Here is a 21499-nt window from a genome sequence, read left to right as displayed (position 1 = left end):
GTAACCCTGTTAAGCGCTGTTAAACCCCACTGATCTGCCCCCTCCCCAAATGCCCCTGGCCTCTTCCAGCCCCCCCCCCCCCGCCTGTCAGCTGCTCCTCCCCCTCCCGCAAGCCCCCTTAGCAAGGGGAGGGGAGGGGGAGGGCTTTGGAGGACGTGTCCCCGCCCACACGGGCTGTCTCCAGACAAACGAAACGAACTCCTAGAAAGGCCTGTAGGGGAGGGGAGGCGACTTCCTTCCTTCCTGATTGGGGTCTGCAGGCGGGAAAGTGGCAGCCCCTCCCCGGAGTGAGTCGGGGGTGGGAGTTTGGGGGCTGGGGAATGTGGGGAGGGGGAAGAGGGCTCAGAGGTCCGGATCCAAGAAGACCCCCCCCCATAGCATAGCTTGGGGAGGGGGCTGCTCCCTCCAGCACCCCTTTATCCCTTCTCCTGCTCTCTGAACATGCGCGGGGGGCGGGTGACATCCAGCCCCTTCCCTGCATTGTGGAGACCTGGCGAGTGATTGAGATTTGCAGGGGAGGGACAAAGCAGATGAGGGTCTGGATGACTCCTGTTGGCGGGGGGGGGGCGGGAGGGGTGTGGGGGGGGGGAATGGGGGGGCTGGATACGGGAGGGGGTTGCTAAGGAACAGACCCCCTGGCGGCTGCTCTCAGGGGCGAGAGACTGGCTGCAGAGGAGGCATCTGGATGGGCAAGGGGAGTTTATGCCCCCCAGCACAGGCAGAGGAGTGAGCATGGGGACTCCCAGCCCCTATATCCGTGGTGGCGAACCTTTGGCACTCCAGATGTTATGGACTACAATTCCCATCAGCCCCTGCCACCATGGCCAATTGTAGGGGCTGATGGGAATTGTAATCCATAACATCTGGAGTGCCAAAGGTTCGCCACCACTGCCCTATATGTTCTCTGGGGCATTCAAGGAGGGGCTGAGTCTTCAGAGGACGTCCTTTTAATGGGGGGGGGGGGGACAGAGCCCTGAGCAAAGGGGTCCCAAGGGGGTTCTCTAGGGGAGGGAAAGGATGCCTGTGGGGCCAAAATTCTCCCACTGAGGGCTTGAGGATGGGGTGGAATGTTGGGCCCGCTAGGCAGGCCCCAAAGCATGGAGAAAGGAAGTGAGGGGTGGGGGGGAGAGCAGTGAATGGGGATAAGAGCTTCCTTTCCCTCTTCCCTTATTCACCCGTTCCTGGGCCAGAAGGAGCCACTTTGTGCAAAACAAAGCAGCCCCTTAAAAAAAAGTCAAGAATTCAGACCCACACAGGAGCCCCCTGTGCCTGTGGATGGAGCCACTTAGTAGCCATCCGAAGCCCCCGGAACTGCCTGACCCAAAGTCATATCTTTAAAGAGCCAAAAACAGTTAAATATCTCAAAGGACCAAACAGGCATACCCCCAAAAGATTGATATGTAGTATCACGAAATATTACAAACCACACTTTTGTTCTTATCCACTATGTGCCACCATTCTCTTCTGTTTTCCTGTTGATGTGTAGATATCTGCCTCCCACCCACTGACCGCCAACACTCACAGGAAGAAGCCTGTCTTCATATCCAAGTGAGTAAGGGAAACTTTTCACAGTCAGAGGCAACCCAATGGAAGAAAAGATGGAAGAGCAGGACCTAGGAGTACCTGGACTTGGCAAGAGAGCAAGGAAGGACCCCTGTCTCATCCAAGCTAGTAGTGGTATTGAATTCTGGGAGAGAGCCGTTCCAGAGGTCTTGGATCAGGAGACCGTGAACTCAGAAGGACTTTGCCGACGCTTCCGGCAGTTCTGCTACCATGATGCTGATGGGCCCCGAGAGGTTTGCAGCCGGCTCCATGGGCTTTGCAAGCGCTGGCTGAAGCCAGAGAGGCACTCCAAGAAGCTGATCTTGGACCTGGTGATCCTGGAGCAGTTCCTGACCGTCCTGCCCCAGGAAATGCAGCGCTGGGTGAGAGGATGTGGGCCGGAGACCAGTTCCCAAGCAGTGGCCCTGGCCGAGGGTTTCCTCCTGAGTCAGGCAGAGGAGAAGAGGCAGGCAGAACAGGTGAGGGCTTGTCTTTCCAGGTCTGTCCCGTTCATGCTACAGTAGTTCACCTTCTCCTAAGGCTTCCCTGCCTGATATTTGTCCAACTTTTAATCCTCTGGATGGCAGATTTAAGAAGTTGCGTCAGCAGTGGAGCAGCAGTGGCGTAGGAGGTTAAGAGCTCATGTATCTAATCTGGAGGAACCGGGTTTGATTCCCAGCTCTGCCGCCTGAGCTGTAAAGGCTTATCTGGGGAATTCAGATTAGCCTGTACACTCCCACACACGCCAGCTGGGTGACCTTGGGCTAGTCACAGCTTCTTGGAGCTCTCTCAGCCCCACCCACCTCACAGGGTGTTTGTTGTGAGGGGGGAAGGGCAAGGAGATTGTCAGCCCCTTTGAGTCTCCTGCAGGAGAGAAAGGGGGGGATATAAATCCAAACTCTTCTTCTTCTTCTGGGGCATTTCTTATTCCTCCAGATAGTTCAACAGTGTTGAAAGACCTACCGGGTCTACTTTAAAAAAACGCAGTGTCTGGGAGTAGGGAAGGATCCGTTCCTTGATGATGGAATAGAGGGCATGCTAATCCAATGTGCAGATGACACCAAATTAGGAGGGGTAGCTAATAATCCAGAGGACAGAATCAGAATTCAAAATGACCTGGGCAGTAGAGAACTGGGCCAAAACAATTTCAACAGAGATAAATGTAAGATACTACACTTAGTTAGAAAAAATTAAATGCAGAGATATAGAATTAATGAAACCTAGCTTGACAACACTACATGCGAAAGGGATCTGGGAGTCTTAGTAGACCATAAACTAAACATGAGTCAGCAGTGTGACATGGCAGCCCAGAAGGCCAGTGCGATTTTGGGATGTGTCAATAGGAATATTGTGTCAATATTGAGGGATGTAATTGTACCTCTCTATTCTGCATTGGTTAGACACCTGGAATTGTGTACAGTTCTGGGGACCGCAATTCATGAAGGATATTGACAAGCTCCAGAGGAGGGCAACAAAAATGGTAAAAGGTCTGGAATCCATGCCCTTCGAAGAGAGGCTTAGGGAGCTGGGGATGTTTAGTCTGAAGGAGTGAAGGCTAAGGGAGGGGGGCATGATAGCTACGTTTAAATATTTGAAAGGATGCCATGTCGAAGAGGGAGCAAGCTTGTTTTCTGCTGCCTCAGAGACTAGGACATGGAGTAATGGATTCAAGGTGCAGGAAAAGAGATTCCACCTGAAGAACAGGAAGAACTTCCTGACCGTCAGGGCTGTTCGACAATGGAATTCATTGCCTCGGAGAATTGTGAGATCTCCTTTGGAGGTTTTGAAACATAGGCTGGAACATGTCAGGAGTGCTTTGATTGTGTGTTCCTGCATTGAAGGGGGTTGGACTTGATGGCCCTTGGAGTCTCTTCCAACTCTATGATTCTTGGTTTGCCTGCTCCTCTGCATGAAGCCTGCTGGGTGTCTTTTGGTTAGTCACAGTTCTCTCCAAATTCTTTCAGCCCCACCACTTTTCAAGGTGTCTTTTGTGGGGAGACGAAGGGAAGGAGTTTGTGAGCTGCTTTGACACTTTAAGGTCAAGAAAAGCGGGGTATAAATCAGAACTCTTCTCCTTCTACTCCTTCTCTTTCTTGTTGCTGTTACTGCTGTTTCAGAGGATGAGTCTATCAGTGAAGATGGAAGCTAAGTTGGAAAGAGCTCCGTTGAAGGAAGGGCAGCCGGGCCAGGCCCAGGCATGTGCCCAGGATGCCCTCTCACATGGTAAGGACTCGTTGTGACTCAATGGCATTCGGGCACCCAATTATTTCGATGGGTGCAGGATAGAGAAAAAAATGAAACGCTTTTTTGCCAAATTATGGTGCTCAATGTTCAATAGTTGGGATTCCTATAGAACTCGAGTGGAAAGTTCATGGAGGCAGCTCCTCCCATTGATTACAATATTCATATCCCTCCTTTCTCCATTAGAGAAACTCAAGGTAGCTCAAAACACAAAGCAGACAACTCTTAGCCCAGTTTCTCAGCCTTGTGAATCAACAAAGTCTGCATCTTCTGGTCAGCCCAGCTCTAAGAAGAGTGGGCAAATGTGTTTTGTGCTCATGCTTATTGGCCATTTGACTAGGCACTGTAGGAAATAGAGCTCCTTTGACCTGGTCAGGCTGGGTCAAGATATCTTTTCCCCCTAAGTCAGGCAGTACTTCCTGATGTTGATCTGGGATTTCTAATCCTTCAAATCTATGGTACCTGGTTGGAGAAGGGGAGGAGGAGAGCAAACTTCTTCTAAATCACGGGAGCGTTTGCTAGGAGCCATGCCGGCAGCTATTAGTTGTTAACTGTAACTCCCACTACCTGGTCTCCACACTGCTTATCTCAGCCAGCAAACTGCAACACCACTGGCAATAAAACCGAGGGCCATAAAACAATAAAACCCTAATATAAACATTAAAAGATAAGGCTGAAAGCAATTACTTTATCCCGGAGCTCAGCGTGACTCAGAAGTTAACGCGCCGCCATCTTGGAGCCGGAATCCTCCTGCTCTCCTCCTGCCAACAAGCAATTGAAGATTGACGACTTCCTTGTTGGAGGAAATTCTACCATCTCCAATTTGGCTGAGTTGGAATTTGCAGTGCCCGTCTCCAACCGCTTCACATTGCTTCAGACAGACTCAAACTGCCCAGTGGACCATAGTGTCACAATATTTCCCGTGGAAGAGCATGGAACAACAAACGCACCCATTAATCATGCTCCTGGCTTTTCGGGAGAGCAAGGGGTTAATTCCCCCATTAATCCTGAGAAGGACCTTGCTTCTAACTATGAACCTGTCTCCATGTCTAATGATCAGTTAGTTAATCCTGAGCCTGATTTGCAATCACTTTGTATCCTTGCAGCAGCTTCTCTACAAGAAATTCTTAGCAGTTTTAAAAATGTAGCTGGAAAAATTGACAACCTGAAAGAACTGATTGAATCAAACATCCATACTCAGTCTTACAACAGGTGCACGGGTTGTACTCAGTCTTCGTATCTCCTATAAGCAGTCTGCTCCACTGTGGAGAGGAGTTGCCACAGATTGCCCCAGTCCTAAATGAGATTACTTTGGCAATACAATCAGCAAGCCTCCTAGTTCTAAGGACATCTAAGGCAATTTTGACTCTTTTGCCCAAGCAAGTATGTGTATATGTATTTAAGCTCAGGGATAAACGCCCTGTTTGGAACTCAACCAGCTTGGCAATAAATCACCTCAGTAATCTTATGCAAATCCATCGAAGGAATATCGACCTAGTCTCTGTGAAGGTCCTGGACTCCTTTGGCTCCCTTCCTGCTTTTTGTCCTCAAAGACTTATATTATCATTTAATACTACTTATATTCCTAAGTTGTTGTTAGGACAATCTTTAAAATGGAAGCTTGCTCATCAAAGAGTAATAGTTAAAAGAATGTTTCATAATGATGATACGGCTGGCCTCCACACGGGCCAGAGCCTTTACGGCTCTGGCCCCGGCCTGGTGGAACACTCTTCCTTCAGCTGTCCGGGCCCTGCGGGACCTGGGTGAGTTCCGCAGGGCCTGTAAGACGGAGTTGTTCCGCCGGGCCTTTGGAGGAACCGGCCGTTGATGGTGCCCCCGCCCCCGGCTCGGCCCCGACATCTGGGCCAATTGTCATCTCAGACTGCGCCATCCCCTTTTTTAGAGAGGGAGGGAATTTTTAGATTAGAATGTCGGATTTTCTCCCCTTTGGGAAGGGAAGGGAACTATAACAGTAGATCACTGAACGCTATTTATTTACTGTAATTTATTACATATTTATTAGGAACGTTGTTATGGTTATCGCTGCTTTTAAATGTTTTAATTGTCTATATTGTTTTATTTCTGCTGTACACCGCCCAGAGCCCTCCGGGGATGGGGCGGTATAAAAGTTTAATAAATAAATAAATAAATAAAATAAAAATAATACTCTTATTCATCCGCTCATTCCACCTGATGTACCAGTCTGCAGACAGAAGTTTTCCCGCGTAACCCCCGATGTAACTAAGAACTTCCAGACTATTACAGATAAAGATACAGATGGGGGTCTGAAAGCCAACCAGTTGGTGCCTTATGGATGTCAATCCTCTGCTGTTGATGCTCTGTCTGCTTCATCTGCGCACCTACAGGTGGGCTGCAATCAGAACCCAATTGAGGATCCCTTGTTTTTCTGTCTACAAGTGGACAATAATCTGACTACAAGGCCTGCTGGCATTCCTGACCCCTTGTCTGCCTGCTATGGGCCACAAACTAAAAAATTTCAGAAACTTGCTCACTTTTCCCTCTTTGGAGTGTATACCCAGAGACCACTCATCCTCATCTCCATCTGGAATTAGAGACCTATCCTGTGATCAGTAATGAAGAACTTCGAACTGGATCCTCGTGCTTTCAGAGATGTTTATAACCGCACTCAGGCGGAAGGCCTCACTTGGGTACAGAGACTTGTGTCTGTTAATATTGGAATTAACTCTAATTCTTCCAACTGTTCTCCAACAGCTGGTGAAAGCCATGGGTCTCGCGATGTTTCAACCTCCTTCCAGAATAGATTACATCTTCAAGCAACTAATAGTGGGACTAATGGATGTGTTTACGAGGACACAAATGGCTCTTTAAACAAACTTATGGAACTAGACTGACTATTTGATCATTGTTTAAAGATCATAACTTGGAATATTGCTGGTTGGCATAATAAGATCCAGGATGTTGAATTTTCCAATCTCCTAACCAGGTTTGATATCATTATGCTCCAAGAAACTTGCTCCCTTACCCCACCCCCCACCCACATTTATCAGGGTTTAACACCTATCATCTTTCAGCTTTTAAAAGCCATACAAAAGGGCGCTTTAAATCTGGCCTTGCTATCCTCACTTCCGTATATTTTCCATTTACTATTAAGGAACTCCCAACCTTTTTGAGCAGTGGGCTCAATCGTTAAGTTGTTAAGTGGGGAGCATTGTACCTTTTTTAATTATAAACCTATATTTTCCCCTAGTCTTGAGGTCTCAGAGAGCGACCAACTCTGAGTGGGGTTTATATAATTATGTTAATGATATTCTTCAAAATTACAATCCTGGACAGGTTGTTGTTGGCGGGGATTTTAATGCCAGAATTGGTAAAGATGAGTCGAAACTTATTTCTCAGACTGGCCTAGAAGCTGAGGGCTCTACCATGGCATTTTTTCTGCCCCAAGACTCTCAACAGATACCATCTGCAACCATGCTGGCGACAATATGATTAAATTCTGTCTTCATTATGATTTAATTATTTTAAATGGGCTGGTTCAGCTTACTGATATGGCTGATTTTACTTATCTCTCCTCAGCGTGGTAACAGTGTTATCGATTACCTTTTAGTTTCACAATCTTGTTTTAATGTTATCCACCGTGCCATGATTTCCCCAAGTTTGGAGCGATCATATGCCACTTGTATTTCAACTATTTTCCTGTGCATCAACAATTAGGAATGACAATAGTCCAGTATCCCTCCGCACAAAATTAACTGGAATAAGGAAACTAAATTTAAAGCAGATTCACTATTACACAGTCCCTTTTATGCTGTCTTTTAGGCATGCTCTATTATCATCTCCTTCACCTGCTGAGTGTATTGGCAAGTTTGAAGTTCTGACCAGGAAATTAGTTGATGCTCTAGCAGTGCCGCATTCCAGCAGGTCCTTTTGAGGAACTCCTACTGTCACATATTTTTTCTGAAGAGGAGAATTGGAAACATAAAAAAAAGCAAATGCAAATAATATTCTGCAGGACTAAACAGCAAGGTTTAAATAATCTTCCTGCTGAGTATTTTCTGCTGAAGAGGCATTTATCGTGTGTTCTTCGCGAAGGGCTATATAAACAAACCAATGAGAAATGGAAGCATCTCATACAGGCAAGCCCAGCTCAAGCGTATACTAGATGCTTTTTTGGCTTGTTGCTAGGGGAATGAGTTCCTCTACTACTATCATCTCTACTATTGACCCCAATATGGCATATCTATTTTTGTAATCTTTTCAATAATGGGAACCTCGATACTCTTAGGGTTGAGCCCTTTGTCTAATGATATTCCTAGGGTGGCCTCCTGTAACAGAGGAGGAAATCACAACACTAATTGGTAATCTTAAAACTAATAGAGCTCCGGGTCCAGATGGGGTCCCGCAGAAATTTACAAAATCTTTTTCGATCGGTGGTCCCTCTGTTAGCCGCCTTCCTTTATTCACTACTGTGAATGACTCTGGCTCAGTGCCCACAATGTGGACTAAGCAAACCATCATTCCATTGTTTAAAGGGTGACCGTAATCTCCCCTCAAACTACAGACCAATCAGCCTGCTGTCTGTTTCCAGGTAAATTGTATGCCAAATATTTACTTAACCATCTTTTGAATTAGATTTGACTAACAGACCAATCGGAATAGAGCAGATTGAAACTTTCACGAGGAAGACCACCCTGGACCACTGTACATGGCGTTAAGAGCACTTGTGTCCAAATACCTCTGTAGAGGAAAATCCAATCTTTTGCAGCCTTCATTGACTTTAAGGGGCTTTTGACTCTATTGACAGATCGCTGCTATGGCTTAAACTGCAGAAGCTAAGCTATTGATCCTAGGCTTCTCCTATTAATTAGATCTCTTTACAGGAATCCCACCTGCCAGATAAGGTGTACACCATCAGGTTCCTTAACACCCAAAATACCAGTTTCTCAGGGGGAAAACAAGGGTGTGTATTAGCATCCATGCTATTTAATCTTTTTTTTACATGATCTTGCCCCACATTGGAATAGTTTCAACTTTCATTGCCCCTATCTGAACGGTGTGCCTCTGTCTATTCTCCTTTGTGCCGATGATGCAGTTTTATTATCAAGAACAAGATCTGGTCTCAGAAACATGCTGACTAAGTGTGGTGAATACTGTTCAAACAACAGGTTGGTCATTAACCCAATTAAGTCTAAAATTGTGGTCTTTTCCAAGGTTTTTAGGACCTTCAAGATGGTCTATCCAAGGTGCTGACATCGAGCAAGTTAAATTGTTCAAATACCTTGGGATAATATTCCATCATAAGTCAACCTGGACCACACATAGAGATAACACCCTTAAAGCCTGCAAAAATTTATCCGCTGCAGTACTGAAGTTCTTTAATATCAATGGTGGTAGATTCATATCAGCAGCGTTGAAGGTGTTTAACGCTAAGGTGGCCCAGCACCTTTTGTATGGTATCCCCATCTGGATCCAAGTATGGCACCAGAAATTGGAAAGCATCCAATCCAATTTCCTTTATAAGATCTTTGGCACCCCGCATTGTGTCCCCTATGGTGTTCTTTGTTTGGAATCAGGGCAACATTTATTAGAAACAAGGGCATGGGTTGTAACTTTTAAGTTTTGGCTGCGTCTTTGTTTCTGCACTGACCCTAACAGTTTGTCCCAGTTAGAAATGAGAGAGCTTCAGCTTTCGAAATGGTGGCTGCACACTGAAAAAAAGATCTTTTCCTTGGGCTTCTCTTGGGAGGCCCTACAAATGCTCCACCGCTCAGGAGATTTACCATAAACCCAAGACTAAGTTATTTGATCAAGAGTACCAATTTCTCCTGAGCAAAGCAAAGCTCTTTTGCTCTCCAATATTCTTTGGGATTATCCCTCAGAAAACTAGCCCTGCTATATACCTGCAACAACTTATTAATTACAATTACAGATGGGTCAGTGACTAGAGCAAGGTGTAACTCTTTTCGTCAGCACATCTTCCAAGGTCAATTCTCTGGTATTCCACAAAATGAGTGTCGCTGTCAATTTTGCCCTGATACAACTGATACACTTTCTCATATTCTGCTCCATTGTTCAAAGTACAACAACATCAGAACCGATTTGAGAACTGTGTTACCAACAGGATTTATGCTCCTTTCTGATAAAATAAAAATGGCTAAGCTTCTAAATAGCTCTAGTGTTGAATTACCTCTAGCTGTTGCTATGTTTTTGCTCTGTGTACTGCAAGTTGAGCAATAATGATTTTTTTATTGTATTTGAAATTCTTGGCACTGGTTTTATGCCTAATAAAGGTTTTTTGGATTTGGATTTGGAAGGGGAGGAGGCAAAACAAAAAAAAAGGGGGAGAAGGAACCATTTTTCCACATCATGCAATAGAATAGGGAGTGGAGTGTACTCTTCCCTTTTTCCTCTCTCACAGACAGCGAAGAATCAGTGTTGATCTGTTCTGTTCATAGAGGTGTGAAAACAGCAGCTGCCCCTCCAGTCCAGGTATGGCAGATGAGCAAAGGACAGCCGGGGTCCGCTCTCCTTTCTCAAGGGGACTTTCCTCCTGCAGTTGGTGCTGAGGGGCCCAGGCAAGAGGCTCTGAACTCCACTCCTTACACCCTTAACCCTCCCAAAATGTCCCCTTCCAGCACTCCATCCCTGCCTGGCATGACCTCTGAAGACTGAATCTGCCTTTTTTTTTTCAGTTTCCGGTTTCTTTTGAGGAGGTGGCCGTGTCTTTCACAGAGGCAGAGTGGGCACTGCTAGATCCCGACCAAAGAGCCCTTTATAAGGCTGTTATGCTGGAGAACCTTGCAAGCGTGGCTTCTCTGGGTAAGGCACAGGTGCCAGAATCACAGATTTCTGCCTTTGGGATTATGCATGAATCAAAATGTTGAACAGTAATATGTTGCGTTGAGGCCTGCCCCACTATTTACTCTGTTTGGTGCTCTGCGTTGCTGGGGTTGTCCTGGGGCTGGCTTAACTTGGTCAAGCACTGGAGCACAGGATGGCAGGGCGCTATTTAGCCCTAGCACCTGTCACCTCCTCAGCCCCCTCTTCCGTGGACAGCTGTCCAGTGCAGCCTCCCTTTATAGGCTGCCCACCCACATGTTGCTTTCTCCAATGCCCTTTCCTGCTGCTTTATCCTCCTCTGTTCTCTGCTTTTCACTTTCTCTTCCTCCTTCCTCTCTCCCCTTTCCCTCCCCTTCACCACACTACCTCCCCGGTCCCCTCTCTAATCCCTTAAATCCCTTCCTCCTCCCCTTTCATCCACCGACCCAGCTGCTGCATGCCATCATTCGTTTATTTTATTTATTTATAATTGATTTTGTATACCGCCCCTCCCCCGAAGGGCTCTGGGCGGTGAACAACACAATAAAACAACAATTACATTAAAACCCCATTAAAACAGCAAATTAAACAAAATTACTGTAGAACTTCATAAACCCACCCTGGGAAGAGACAGAAGAAGGGAGCGAAGGGCCCCATAAGTACAGGCCCAGAGTGTAAGGGAGAAAGGCATCATGTGGCGGCCCCTCCAAAAGCCCGGGTGGAACAATTTGATCTTACGCCCTGCAGGAACTCTCCAAGATCCGCAAGAACGGATAGCTGGTGGTAAGGTGTTCCACCAGGCGAGGGCCAGGGCTGTAAAGGCCCTGGCCCGGGTAGAGGCCAGCCGCATCATCGAGGGGCTAGGGACCACCAGCAAGTTGGCCTCTGACGAACGTCCGGGATCTTCCTGGCCCCATCCCCTGGTACAGGGACGTAGGTATAGATTTTTTATGGGCGGGGTTCGGGGGTGAGACCACACCCCACCCGCTTCTAGGGCTTGGCCACGCCTCCCCAAGCCCCGCCCCAGGCCTAGCATGAAAGCAGCTCTCTCGAGGCGGGGGCGGCAGACCTCCCTCCCGCCCCACCAGCTGGGCTCCCAGCCGGCAGCCGGCAGTTCCTTCTGCTCTCCCCTCGGGGCAGCGGCATTGGGGGAAAATGGAGCCCAGTGCAAAATCTGACCGCCCCCCCCCCCCCAGCAGCCGCTGTGATGCTGGAATCCACCCCCAAACACAATTTGGGGGTGTTCTGGGATGTTCTGCAGGGGGGGCATTTTTGGATGTATTGGCACCAAGCTTTCAGGGTACCAACTGGAGACTGCCCTGATGGTACCCCCCACGTTTGGTGCAGTTTGGTTCAGGGGGGCCAAAGTTATGGACCCTAAAAAGGGTAGCCCTGATCTCCTTAGCTCCCATTGGAAAGAATGAGGGAGGGGGCACCCTCTTTGAGGGTCCATAACTTTGGCACAGCCTATTAAACTGCACCAAACCAGTAGGGCAATCTCTTCAATCCCTGAAAGTTTTGAGACTGTGCCTTCAGAAATGTGCCCCAGCCTGCATCCCCATTGACAGAAATGCAGAAAACTGGCTCCCAGAACAAAGATTCTTGGGCCAAATTTCACTAGGGATGTTCTGGCAGAGGGGCGCATTACAGTCAAGTGATTACCAAACTTCCAGGGTATCTTTAGGAGATTCTCCTAATGATACCACCCAGGTTTGGTGAAGTTTGGTTCAGGGGGTCCAAAGTTATTGACCCTCAAAAGCGTAGCCCCCATCTCCTGTTAGCTCCCATTGGAAACAATGGGTGATGGGGGCACCCCCTTTGGGAGTCCATAGCTTTGGACCCCCTGGACCAAACTTCACAAAACCTGGGTGGTATCATTAGGAGAATCTCCTAAAGATACCCTGGAAGTTTCGTGCTGCTAGCCTAAACAATTGCGCCCCCTGCAGACCCAAAACAAAAAAAACCACCAAAATGCTTTAAAAACCCACAAACAGGGGGGCGGAGCTTCGGACATGAATGGAGAGGTTGAACCCGGAAACCCCCCCCTTAACTACGTCCTTGGCCTGGTAGTTAAGGCCGGTCCTGGCTGCCGTGCTAGGGGCCCAACTCCTTGGCAAGGCCCTGCTGGGCTCCAGTTCAGCAGGGATGACATTGGGGGGGTTTCCTGGGCTGTTTGGACTCTTCTGGGGGTGTATGGCTCTGCCTGGGCCATTGCGGCGGCAGAGGCATACACTGTCTTCCTGGGCTTGCTCCCCGATCCCGGTAAGCAGAGGGGGTCATGCGGTGGTTGCTGGGCCCCGTGACAGTGGCTGGGGCTTCTGGGTGGCAACCTGTCTCTGTGTGGGGCAGGGTTCATCCCTCTGGTTGGCTCACAGCTCCTTCCCAGCCCCAGAAGCTTCCTTGTGGAAGTCTCAATTTGGCAATATAAGCAAGATTCAGCACATGTAGGTAGAGCAACTCAAGCTACCTGGTTTGTACATGTCAGCTGAATTCACTGTTATGGTCATCACTTAAACCACAGAGAGGTGTTCCAGCCTGAGGCCAACACAGGACTAAGAGGCCACATTCTGATTTCTCAGTTGGCAAAGATTAGAAAACACTTTGGCGGGGGTGGGTGGTGGGTGGGAGGAGAATATTTGATAAAACAATTATCACGCCTTAATGAGCCACCTGATGGGTGGCTTGGCTTCTTGCCCTTGTGCTAACTGAACCTCTTCCTTTCTTTCAGCAGCACATGTACACAATATAGGTGTGTCCTTTTAAAGTGTATAATAATGTAGTGAAACATGTTTGCGTAGAGGGAACTTCTAGGGAAGATCAGACTTCAGTGTGTGTGGATTCTAACAGGATTTCTCTTCTTATTCCAGCAGGGGATGAGCAGTGGAATGAGGGTGATGGGACAGTGCTAAATAAAGTCCAGCATGATTTGGAAGGAATCTTCAGGAATCAAGGTGGACCTAATAAGCAGACAGAGAGTCACATGACTGAAAACATGGATACACCTATTTCATGCCAAGGGCAGGATTTCAATGAACTAATCCAAAAAGCAGAGGAAGCACATAAGTGCTTAGAATGTGGGATGACCTTTTCAGATCAAGGCCAATATGAGATCCATCTGCAAATGCACAGTGGAACGAAGAGCCATCAGTGCCTGGAGTGTGGAAAGTATTATGCTCGCAGAACCGAGCTACCTAACCATCAAAGAACATATAAAGGAGAGAAACCTTATAGCTGCACAGACTGTGGCAAGAACTTCTCACGAAAATCAGACCTTTCTAGAATGCATTGTGGGACTCATTCAGGAGAGAATCTGTTAGTCTGCATAGAGAGTGGAAAGGCCTCTGGCATAAGAAAAGGTAATGCACATGTTCCAAAGCACAGTATAATAAGGGCCCATAAATGTTTTCGGTGTGGAAAGTTCTTCAGCTTCAGATCAAAGCTCCTAGTGCACCAAAGAATTCAAACAAAGGAGGGACCTTTTGAGTACTCAGAATGTAAAAAGAGATACAGTCATAGTAACACTCTTCAATGGCATCAAAGAACTCACACAAATGAGAGACCTTTTGAATGCTCAGAGTGTGGAAAGAGATTCAGTCGGAGTTGGACTCTTCAAAACCATCAAAGAACACACACAAAGGAGAGACCTTTTGAATGCTCAGAGTGTGGAAAAAGATTCAGTCGGAATGGCCATCTTCAAAGACATCAAAGAACTCACACAAAGGAGAGACCTTTTGAATGCTCAGTGTGTGGAAAGAGATTCAGTCGGAGTTGGACTCTTCAACTGCACCAAAGAACTCACACAAAGGAGAGACCTTTTGAATGCTCAGTGTGTGGAAAGAGATTCAATCAGAGTAGCAGTGTTCAATCACATCATAGAACTCACACAAAGGAGAAACCTTTTGAATGCTTAGAGTGTGGAAAGAGATTTAGTCATCGTCACAGTCTTCAATATCATCACAGAACTCACATAAAGGAGAGACCTTTTGAATGCTCAGAGTGTGGAAAGAGATTCAGTCACAGGAGCACTCTTCAAAACCATCAAAGAACTCACACAAGAGAGAGACCATTTGAATGCTCAAAGTGTGGAAAGAGATTCAGTCAGAGTAGCCTTCTTCAACAGCATCAAAGAACTCACACAAACGAGATACCTTTTGAATGCTCAGAGTGTGGAAAGACATTCAGTTGGAATTGCACACTTCAACAGCATCAAAGAACTCACACAAAGAGACCTTTTGAATGCTCAGAGTGTGGAAAGAGATTCAGTCATGGGAGCACTCTTCAAAACCATCAGAGAACTCACACAAAGGAGAGACCTTTTGAATGTTCAGAGTGTGGAAAGAGATTCAGTCGGAGTAGCCATCTTCAACGTCATCAAAGAATTCACACAAAGGAGAGACCCTTTGAATGCTCAGAGTGTGGAAAGAGATTCAGTCGGAGTGACACTCTTCAAATACATCAAAGAACTCACACAAAGGAGAAACCTTTTGAATGCTCCGAGTGTGGAAAGAGATTCAGTCAGCGTGGCACTCTTCAACAGCATCAAAGAACTCACACAAAGGAGAGACCTTTTGAATGCTCAGAGTGTGGAAAGAGATTCAGTCGGAGTTGGACTCTTCAACAGCATCAAAGAACTCACACAAAGTAGAGACTTTTGAATGCTCAGAGTGTGGAAAGATGTTCAGTCAGAGTACCTGTCTTCAAACGCATCAAAGAACCCACACAGGGAAGAGACCTTTGTAGTGCTCATTGTGAAGACCCTGTCCACTCTCAGATGAGGCACCCCAATTCAATCCCTTCTTGTAATAGTTTGAAGGGCACGCCCTCTATAGCAGAAAGCGCTTTTGTATGCTCAGTATGTGGAAAGAGATTCACTCTGCATGGCTAGTTCTCTTGTTCTTTTTGTATTCTTTTCTGCTCTTTCACTGTGATTATTTTTAGAGTTCTCTTCATTCCTGTGTGCACATAGCTGGAATGCTGCATTGAGGCTGTTGATTCCATTTTTAAATCTTCTGCTTCGTTTTTTTTCTTTACCAGTTAGTTTTCTCATATATCCATTAAAGTTTTTAATTTAATTGGGCTACATCAATAGCCTTTCCACAGTTCAAGAGCATAACTGATAACCATTTGCCCCTTTTCTTTTTTCTCCTTTTCCCCAGCCAGTCCAAATATCTAACCCAGAGAAAAGTGACATCAGTCCCTAGGTTTAAACAGCTGCATGTGGGTTCTTTCTCCATGTATTTTTGAGGCAGGGTTTTGGAGCTGCAGCTGCTTCAGTGGCTGTGAGGGAAGCCGTGTTGTGGGACAGATGGGGAAGGGGACAAGTATCCCTTCTGAGTCTCTGTTTAGCCTAGACGGTGGCATACTTCTGTGCTGAGATGGTGATTGGAGGCATCATCCTCTGGTGGTTCTAGTCTTACCTGGCTGCTGGGTCCCTGAAGTAGAGCTACGAAACCCTTGCTTGACATATGCCACAAGGTACCCAAGGGTTCTCTCTTGTCCTCTATGCTTTGCGGTCTGGAATGTTCTGTTGGACTTTGAGAGTCCCGACGGGAGTGTCTCTGCTGGAATCTTTGTTTGGGCCTCAAATGTGAGGCTCTTTGGAAGCATTGGATGGGATCTCTTTCCAGTGCCCCCTCCATCCTTCAGACAGGAGGCTGGTTGCAGTGTTTACCCCAGAACTGGAAGAATGATCCAGAATTCCTCTTAAGTGCAATGTTGAAGAAGGTTGACAGAGGTGAATTTGCAGAAAAAACCTCAACGATAAAATTAGTAATGTTTTTCTTAGATGCCCACAAAGTGTTTGATAATGTTAATTAGAACTTTATATTGTATACAGTGGAAAAGAGAGGATCATTCATAGAAGCAATAAAAACTATTTACTCTGATCAAATTGCATAAGTAAAAATTAATAGTCAACTACCCAAAACTTTCAGTATAATAACACAATGAACAAGACACTGTCACCCCTCTTGTTCATACTTTATTTAGACATTCTTATCAAGAAAATTGAAAAAGAAAATGAATGGAAAATACTGAAAGTCAAAGGTCAAACTTGCAAGTATAAAGCCTATGTGGACGACTTGATGTTGATAATAGAAGTCCTCACTGAAAACATTCAGAAAGTAAAAACATTTATAAAAGCATTTTTAATATGTTTCGAGTTCAAAATTAATACAGAAAAAAACAAAAGTTCTACTATTAAATATGTCCAAAACGATATTATAATACTTATAGATAGGCTTTGAAGTAATAAAGTTAGCTACCTAAAGTTAGGAGCAGCAGTGGCGTAGCAGTTAAGAGCAGGTGCATTCTAATCTGGAGGAATCGGGTTTGATTCCCCGCTCTGCCGCTTGAGCTGTGGAGGCTTATCTGGGGAATTCAGATTAGCCTGATGCACTCCCACACATGCCAGCTGGGTGACCTTGGGCTAGTCACAGCTTTTTGGAGCTCTCCCAGCCCCACCCACCTCACAGGGTGCTTGTTGTGAGGGGGGAAGGGCAAGGAGATTGTAAGCCCCTTTGAGTCTCCTACAGGAGAGAAAGGGGAATATAAATCCAAACTCCCCTCCCCTCCAAGTGAGGTCTGACCAATGCAGAATAGAGAGTTACTATTTCGTCCCTTGATCTAGACCAGGGGTCGGCAACCTTTACCACCCAAAGAGCCATTTGGACCCATTTTCCACGGCCCCAAAAATATACCGAGCCGGAGAGGTGGGTCTGCATGCAGCCATCTCCTGTTCAGCCCCTCCACTCACCTTTCCTTCCAGCGCTTCTCTGGAGGGCTGCAGGGACATGCCCATGCTACCCTCCAACCTCCAGGCCATGCGGAGCCACAGTATATGGCTGAAAGAGCCGCATGCAGCTCCGGAGCCGCAGGTTGCAGACCCCTGATCTAGACACTATATACCTATTGATGCATCCCAGAATTGCATTGGCTTTCTTGGCTGCCGCATCACACGACTGACTCATGTTCAGCTTGTGGTCTACTAAGACTCCCGGATCCCTTTCACATGTTGTGTTGTCAAGCCAGGTGTCACCCATCCTATATCTGTGCATTTCTTTTTTTTCTGCCTAAGTGGAGTATCTTACATTTATTCTGGTAAAACTTTAAGTCTGGCCAGAGCAGGGCAGTTTCTCTATTTCATTTTTAGCTCCTCTGAGCCCACTCTGGCGGGAAAGGCGGGATAGTAAATATTCCAAGAACAAGAACAACATTGTTGATCTCAACTAGCCACCCCCCTTTTCCTGGTTTATTCTTTAAATTTGTCAGTTGTCCTTCCTTGAAGGGCTCAGGGTGACGTACATCAATCCAGAAGTACAATACAATTTTAAAAACATACAATTTCAGTCCGCCAGCCCCGGTGGGGAGGCTGCCCTTTTCCCTCCCCAAAGGCCATTTTGCATGGAGAGAGAAGGAGAAAAGAGCAGGCGTGGGGCTTGCTTTGCCTCCCCAACTCAGGAGCAATGTCCCCCCCACTGTGTCTGCCCCACAGAACCTGATGCCAGCCAGTTGTGCACCCGGGGGCCCCCCTCCCTGCAAAGCAGGCCTGCAAAGCACAACATCCCCTAAAGCAAAAAGCACAAGAAAAGCAGATGCCATCTCCAGCCCAGGAGACATGTCAAGAATTGGCATGAAGAGGCCTGACTTTGACAGGGAGCGAGGGCAGAAAAGGCTGGGGGGGAGGGCTTCCCCTCCTGGCTCCTCCCCCCTCCCAGAGGCTGGGGGGGGGGGGAAGGATCCAGGCTCTTCCCTGCATTTCAAGGGACTGAAATTTTCAGGGTGAGTTGAAGGAAGGTCTGGATGGGCGCTAGGAGGCAGGAGACTTGTGGGTCAAGGAGAGGGAAAGAGGAGGGTGGCTGGAGGACAGATTAGGGACAGATTGCCGCCCCGACACATCCACAGCAGGGACTCAGGGGTCACAGGTTAGCTCGAGAGCAGACATGGGGAGCAGCTATAACACCCTTTCTCTCAGTACAGGGGGGCTAGACCACTGGGCCACCTAGAATTTCATGCCTTTGGAAATGACGGGCTAAGTCTGGAGGGATCATCCATTAATTCAGTTCTCAGGGGTTTCTGTGAGAGGGAGATATTGGGGTGCTGGGGGAGTTGCAATGCAGACCCCAAAACGGGGGAAATCCACCCTCACCTCATTCACACACACCCTTCCATGACCCACAGGAGGTATGACTAGGAAAGGGCTTTCCTTGGGGAAGGTGGATCATTGGTCAGGATTGGGGCCCACTCCTTCTGCCTCCTCTGTTTCTTGCCCCCCCTTGCTTCAGAAAACCTTTCCTTCCTTCCACCTCAGGATCCCAAGCCATGCCTTTCTCTCCAACCCCTTCAGTCCGTGTATGCCTCTCCAGGCTTCCCGAGGTCACGAGGCAGAGATCTTTCCAGGGTCAGCGTGGTGTGGTGGTTAAGGGCAGGTGCACTCTAATCTGGAGAACTGGGTTTGATTCCCTGCTCTGCCACTTGAGCTGTGGAGGCTTATCTGGGGAACTAGATTAGCTTGTGCATTCCAACACAGGCCAGCTGGGTGACCTTGGGCTAGTCACGGTTCTTCGGAGCTCTCTCAGCCCCACCCACCTCACAGGGTGTTTGTTGTGAGGGGGGAAGGGAAAGGAGATTGTCAGCCCCTTTGAGTCTCCTTCCAGGAGAAAGGGGGGGTATAAATCCAGCTCTTCTTCTCCAGCCGTGCCAGGTGTTGTACAGTGTAGTGATGCACTGCTGACCCAGCAGCACCCGTGAGTGCAGAGCGTTGGGGGGGCATAATGGACCCTCACGGCCTTGCTGAGTCGCCTTGCGCACCCCCACTCCTCATCCCCTATAGATCCGCGGGTCATGAACACAATGTCAGGCTCCAGTCACGCTGCAGGGACAATGGTCTTGCCACAGGTAGGGAGATTAGGCTCAAAGGCAGCTTACGCTCCTCTCGCTTACGTAGCCAGGTGAGATCATGCATCACATGCGGTGATCTCCGAGTCTCGGTCTCCCGCTCATCTCCTACCCCACCTCCTTCTACGCCCACAATGAAACCCTAATAAAAAAGTCGCGAGAGACCAGCACCAGGGCAGAGTTGTCAGGATCATTGAAAACCCAGCTTCCCTGTTGCTGGCAGCTCTCCGCCAGATAGAGAAACCTCCTCCAGCGTCTACAGCCTGGCTTCGCCGCGGCTTTGACCCTGCAGGGTTGACTACAAGAAAGCTGGTGCAGAAACCGGGAATCCCTCGAACCCCTCCACCCCTGCTCACCCGTGCAGCCTGGGGAAGGGCGGCGATACGAGAAGTCCGGCTGGATCGGCGCATCCAGGGACCACCCGTTTCGGTGCTCGCCTACTCCCTCTGGATCGGCAGCATCCAGAGACCGCAGCGTCGAGGACACTCTCGCCGTCCGGCCGGAACGCACCGGAGTGAGTATAGGAGCTTAAAAGCAGGGCTTATGACAAACGCGTTAGCCGAACTGAAAGCGTTAACGAAAGAAATCACGGCAGGTCCCGTAAAGAGGAGCTGCGCCAAATTGAATTGAGAGATTGAAGCTCAGTGTCCATGAAAGGCCGCAGAGGGACATTGAATCTTAAGGACTACTTGGGGAAAACATCGGGGCGCCTCTTCGCGCTGGAGCCTCGTAGCGCGATGTCAGCCTGCTATTGGCGTGGAGACAATGTTTTGTCGCCATCAGCCTGCAGAACCAATGGCTCCTTGCTGTAGGCCCACTTCCTCCTTTTCGATCTTTCGCCTTCGAATTTCAGGCCGAATTTTCTCTATCCACTTCGATTGGGCCTGTCCTCCTTCTGCCCCCCCTCGGCTCCTTCACCCAGATTCCAAACTCTCCAGCGGCTCAACCTTCCCCACCTGCTCCGCCTTCATTTTTTTCGAAGCCACTGCACCTCCGTCCAGCGCCCGCGTAATAAGCGCGGGTTTTCAAACTTTCATAGAGCGGTATTATCCACGATCTGCAGAAGAAAGAAACCTGACGGAAGACGATGCCGAGATTCTTGCATTGTGCCCGTCCACTTCACAGATACTGTAGCAAGGGAGGCGTAATTACGTGAGTTATCAAAGTACCGCCCTTTAAGCTATAACATCCTCACTGGAAGCTCCATAAGCCGGTGCGGAGACGTAAAGTCACCAGCCCATATGGCAGAGGCATGCTAAGAAGGCGGTCGCGAGGAATCACTTAATGGTTCGGACTGACTGGAAGACCACCTTCCGCATGCTCCTAAGGCCCTGCTGAATTTAGCGATCTGGGAGGCGAGTTCCGCCCGGCAATGCTTTAGCAGGGCAGCAGCCTCAGCCGGCGCCTACACAACGCTCAACTTCACGGCTTTGATGCCTTCAGTAACCCCAACAATCAGATCGTCCTGCCGGTGTACACCCTTCTACCGAATTAAGCCTCTGAATGCGCCCACCTAAGGCGTTTTGAAGAATCCCCAATGGCCGGGCAGCCAACCCAAAGTTTTTCTAGCACCCGGCAGAAACCTCAAAGGCCCTATGCTGAGTTTGTAGACAGGCTCCAGAGGCCCTCAAGAGGCAGAGTTGACGAGGGAGGCCCAGAGGCGAACTCGCTCAAAGCGCCTTGCCAAGAGAGCGCCTCCGCTGAGTGCATAAAGCGATCCACAGGCCTAGGAAAGGAACCCGAGAGCTGGCGACATGCTCAAAGCTTGCCAGGATATCGGGTCTTTTCGCCCATCAAGCCAGCAACTTCCTGGTCGCCGCCCTCTCGGCTGCCGCTGAGGCGGCCCGAGGAGACGAGAGATGTGCAATTCGCTGACAAGCCAGGACGCATTTCTATGGAGGAATTGCTTAGGCTGCCAGGTGAGAGCCTACAACCCTGGCGGAGGAGGTCTCTCTCCCCAGGAAGAGCCACAGGAAGTCTAGGGCGGGGCTCCCAATGCTCGCTGGGGAGGAGCCCAGCG

At 48.2% G+C, this 21499-nt stretch overlaps 1 protein-coding gene across 1 annotated transcript; it reads left to right on the top strand.

Moving 5' to 3' along the window:
• The first annotated feature begins 1981 nt into the window (after positions 1-1981).
• LOC125430797 (zinc finger protein 436-like) lies at positions 1982-21354 on the top strand. Its single transcript, XM_048493033.1, has 13 exons — positions 1982-2021; positions 3660-3765; positions 10184-10254; positions 10458-10584; positions 13452-14682; positions 15741-15801; positions 16231-16318; positions 16573-16706; positions 18077-18255; positions 18562-18765; positions 18867-18982; positions 19703-19993; positions 21278-21354. The coding sequence occupies exons 2-13, from the start codon at positions 3663-3665 to the stop codon at positions 21352-21354; spliced, it is 2682 nt and encodes an 893-aa protein (XP_048348990.1). The 5' UTR covers positions 1982-2021; positions 3660-3662.
• Positions 21355-21499: the final 145 nt, after the last annotated feature.

The sequence above is a fragment of the Sphaerodactylus townsendi genome, linkage group LG04, assembly GCF_021028975.2.
Source record: "Sphaerodactylus townsendi isolate TG3544 linkage group LG04, MPM_Stown_v2.3, whole genome shotgun sequence".
NCBI classification, from domain to species: Eukaryota; Metazoa; Chordata; class Lepidosauria; order Squamata; family Sphaerodactylidae; genus Sphaerodactylus; species Sphaerodactylus townsendi.
The sequence above is the reverse complement of the archived record's forward strand: the minus strand, read 5'-3'. Positions and strand labels throughout refer to the sequence as shown.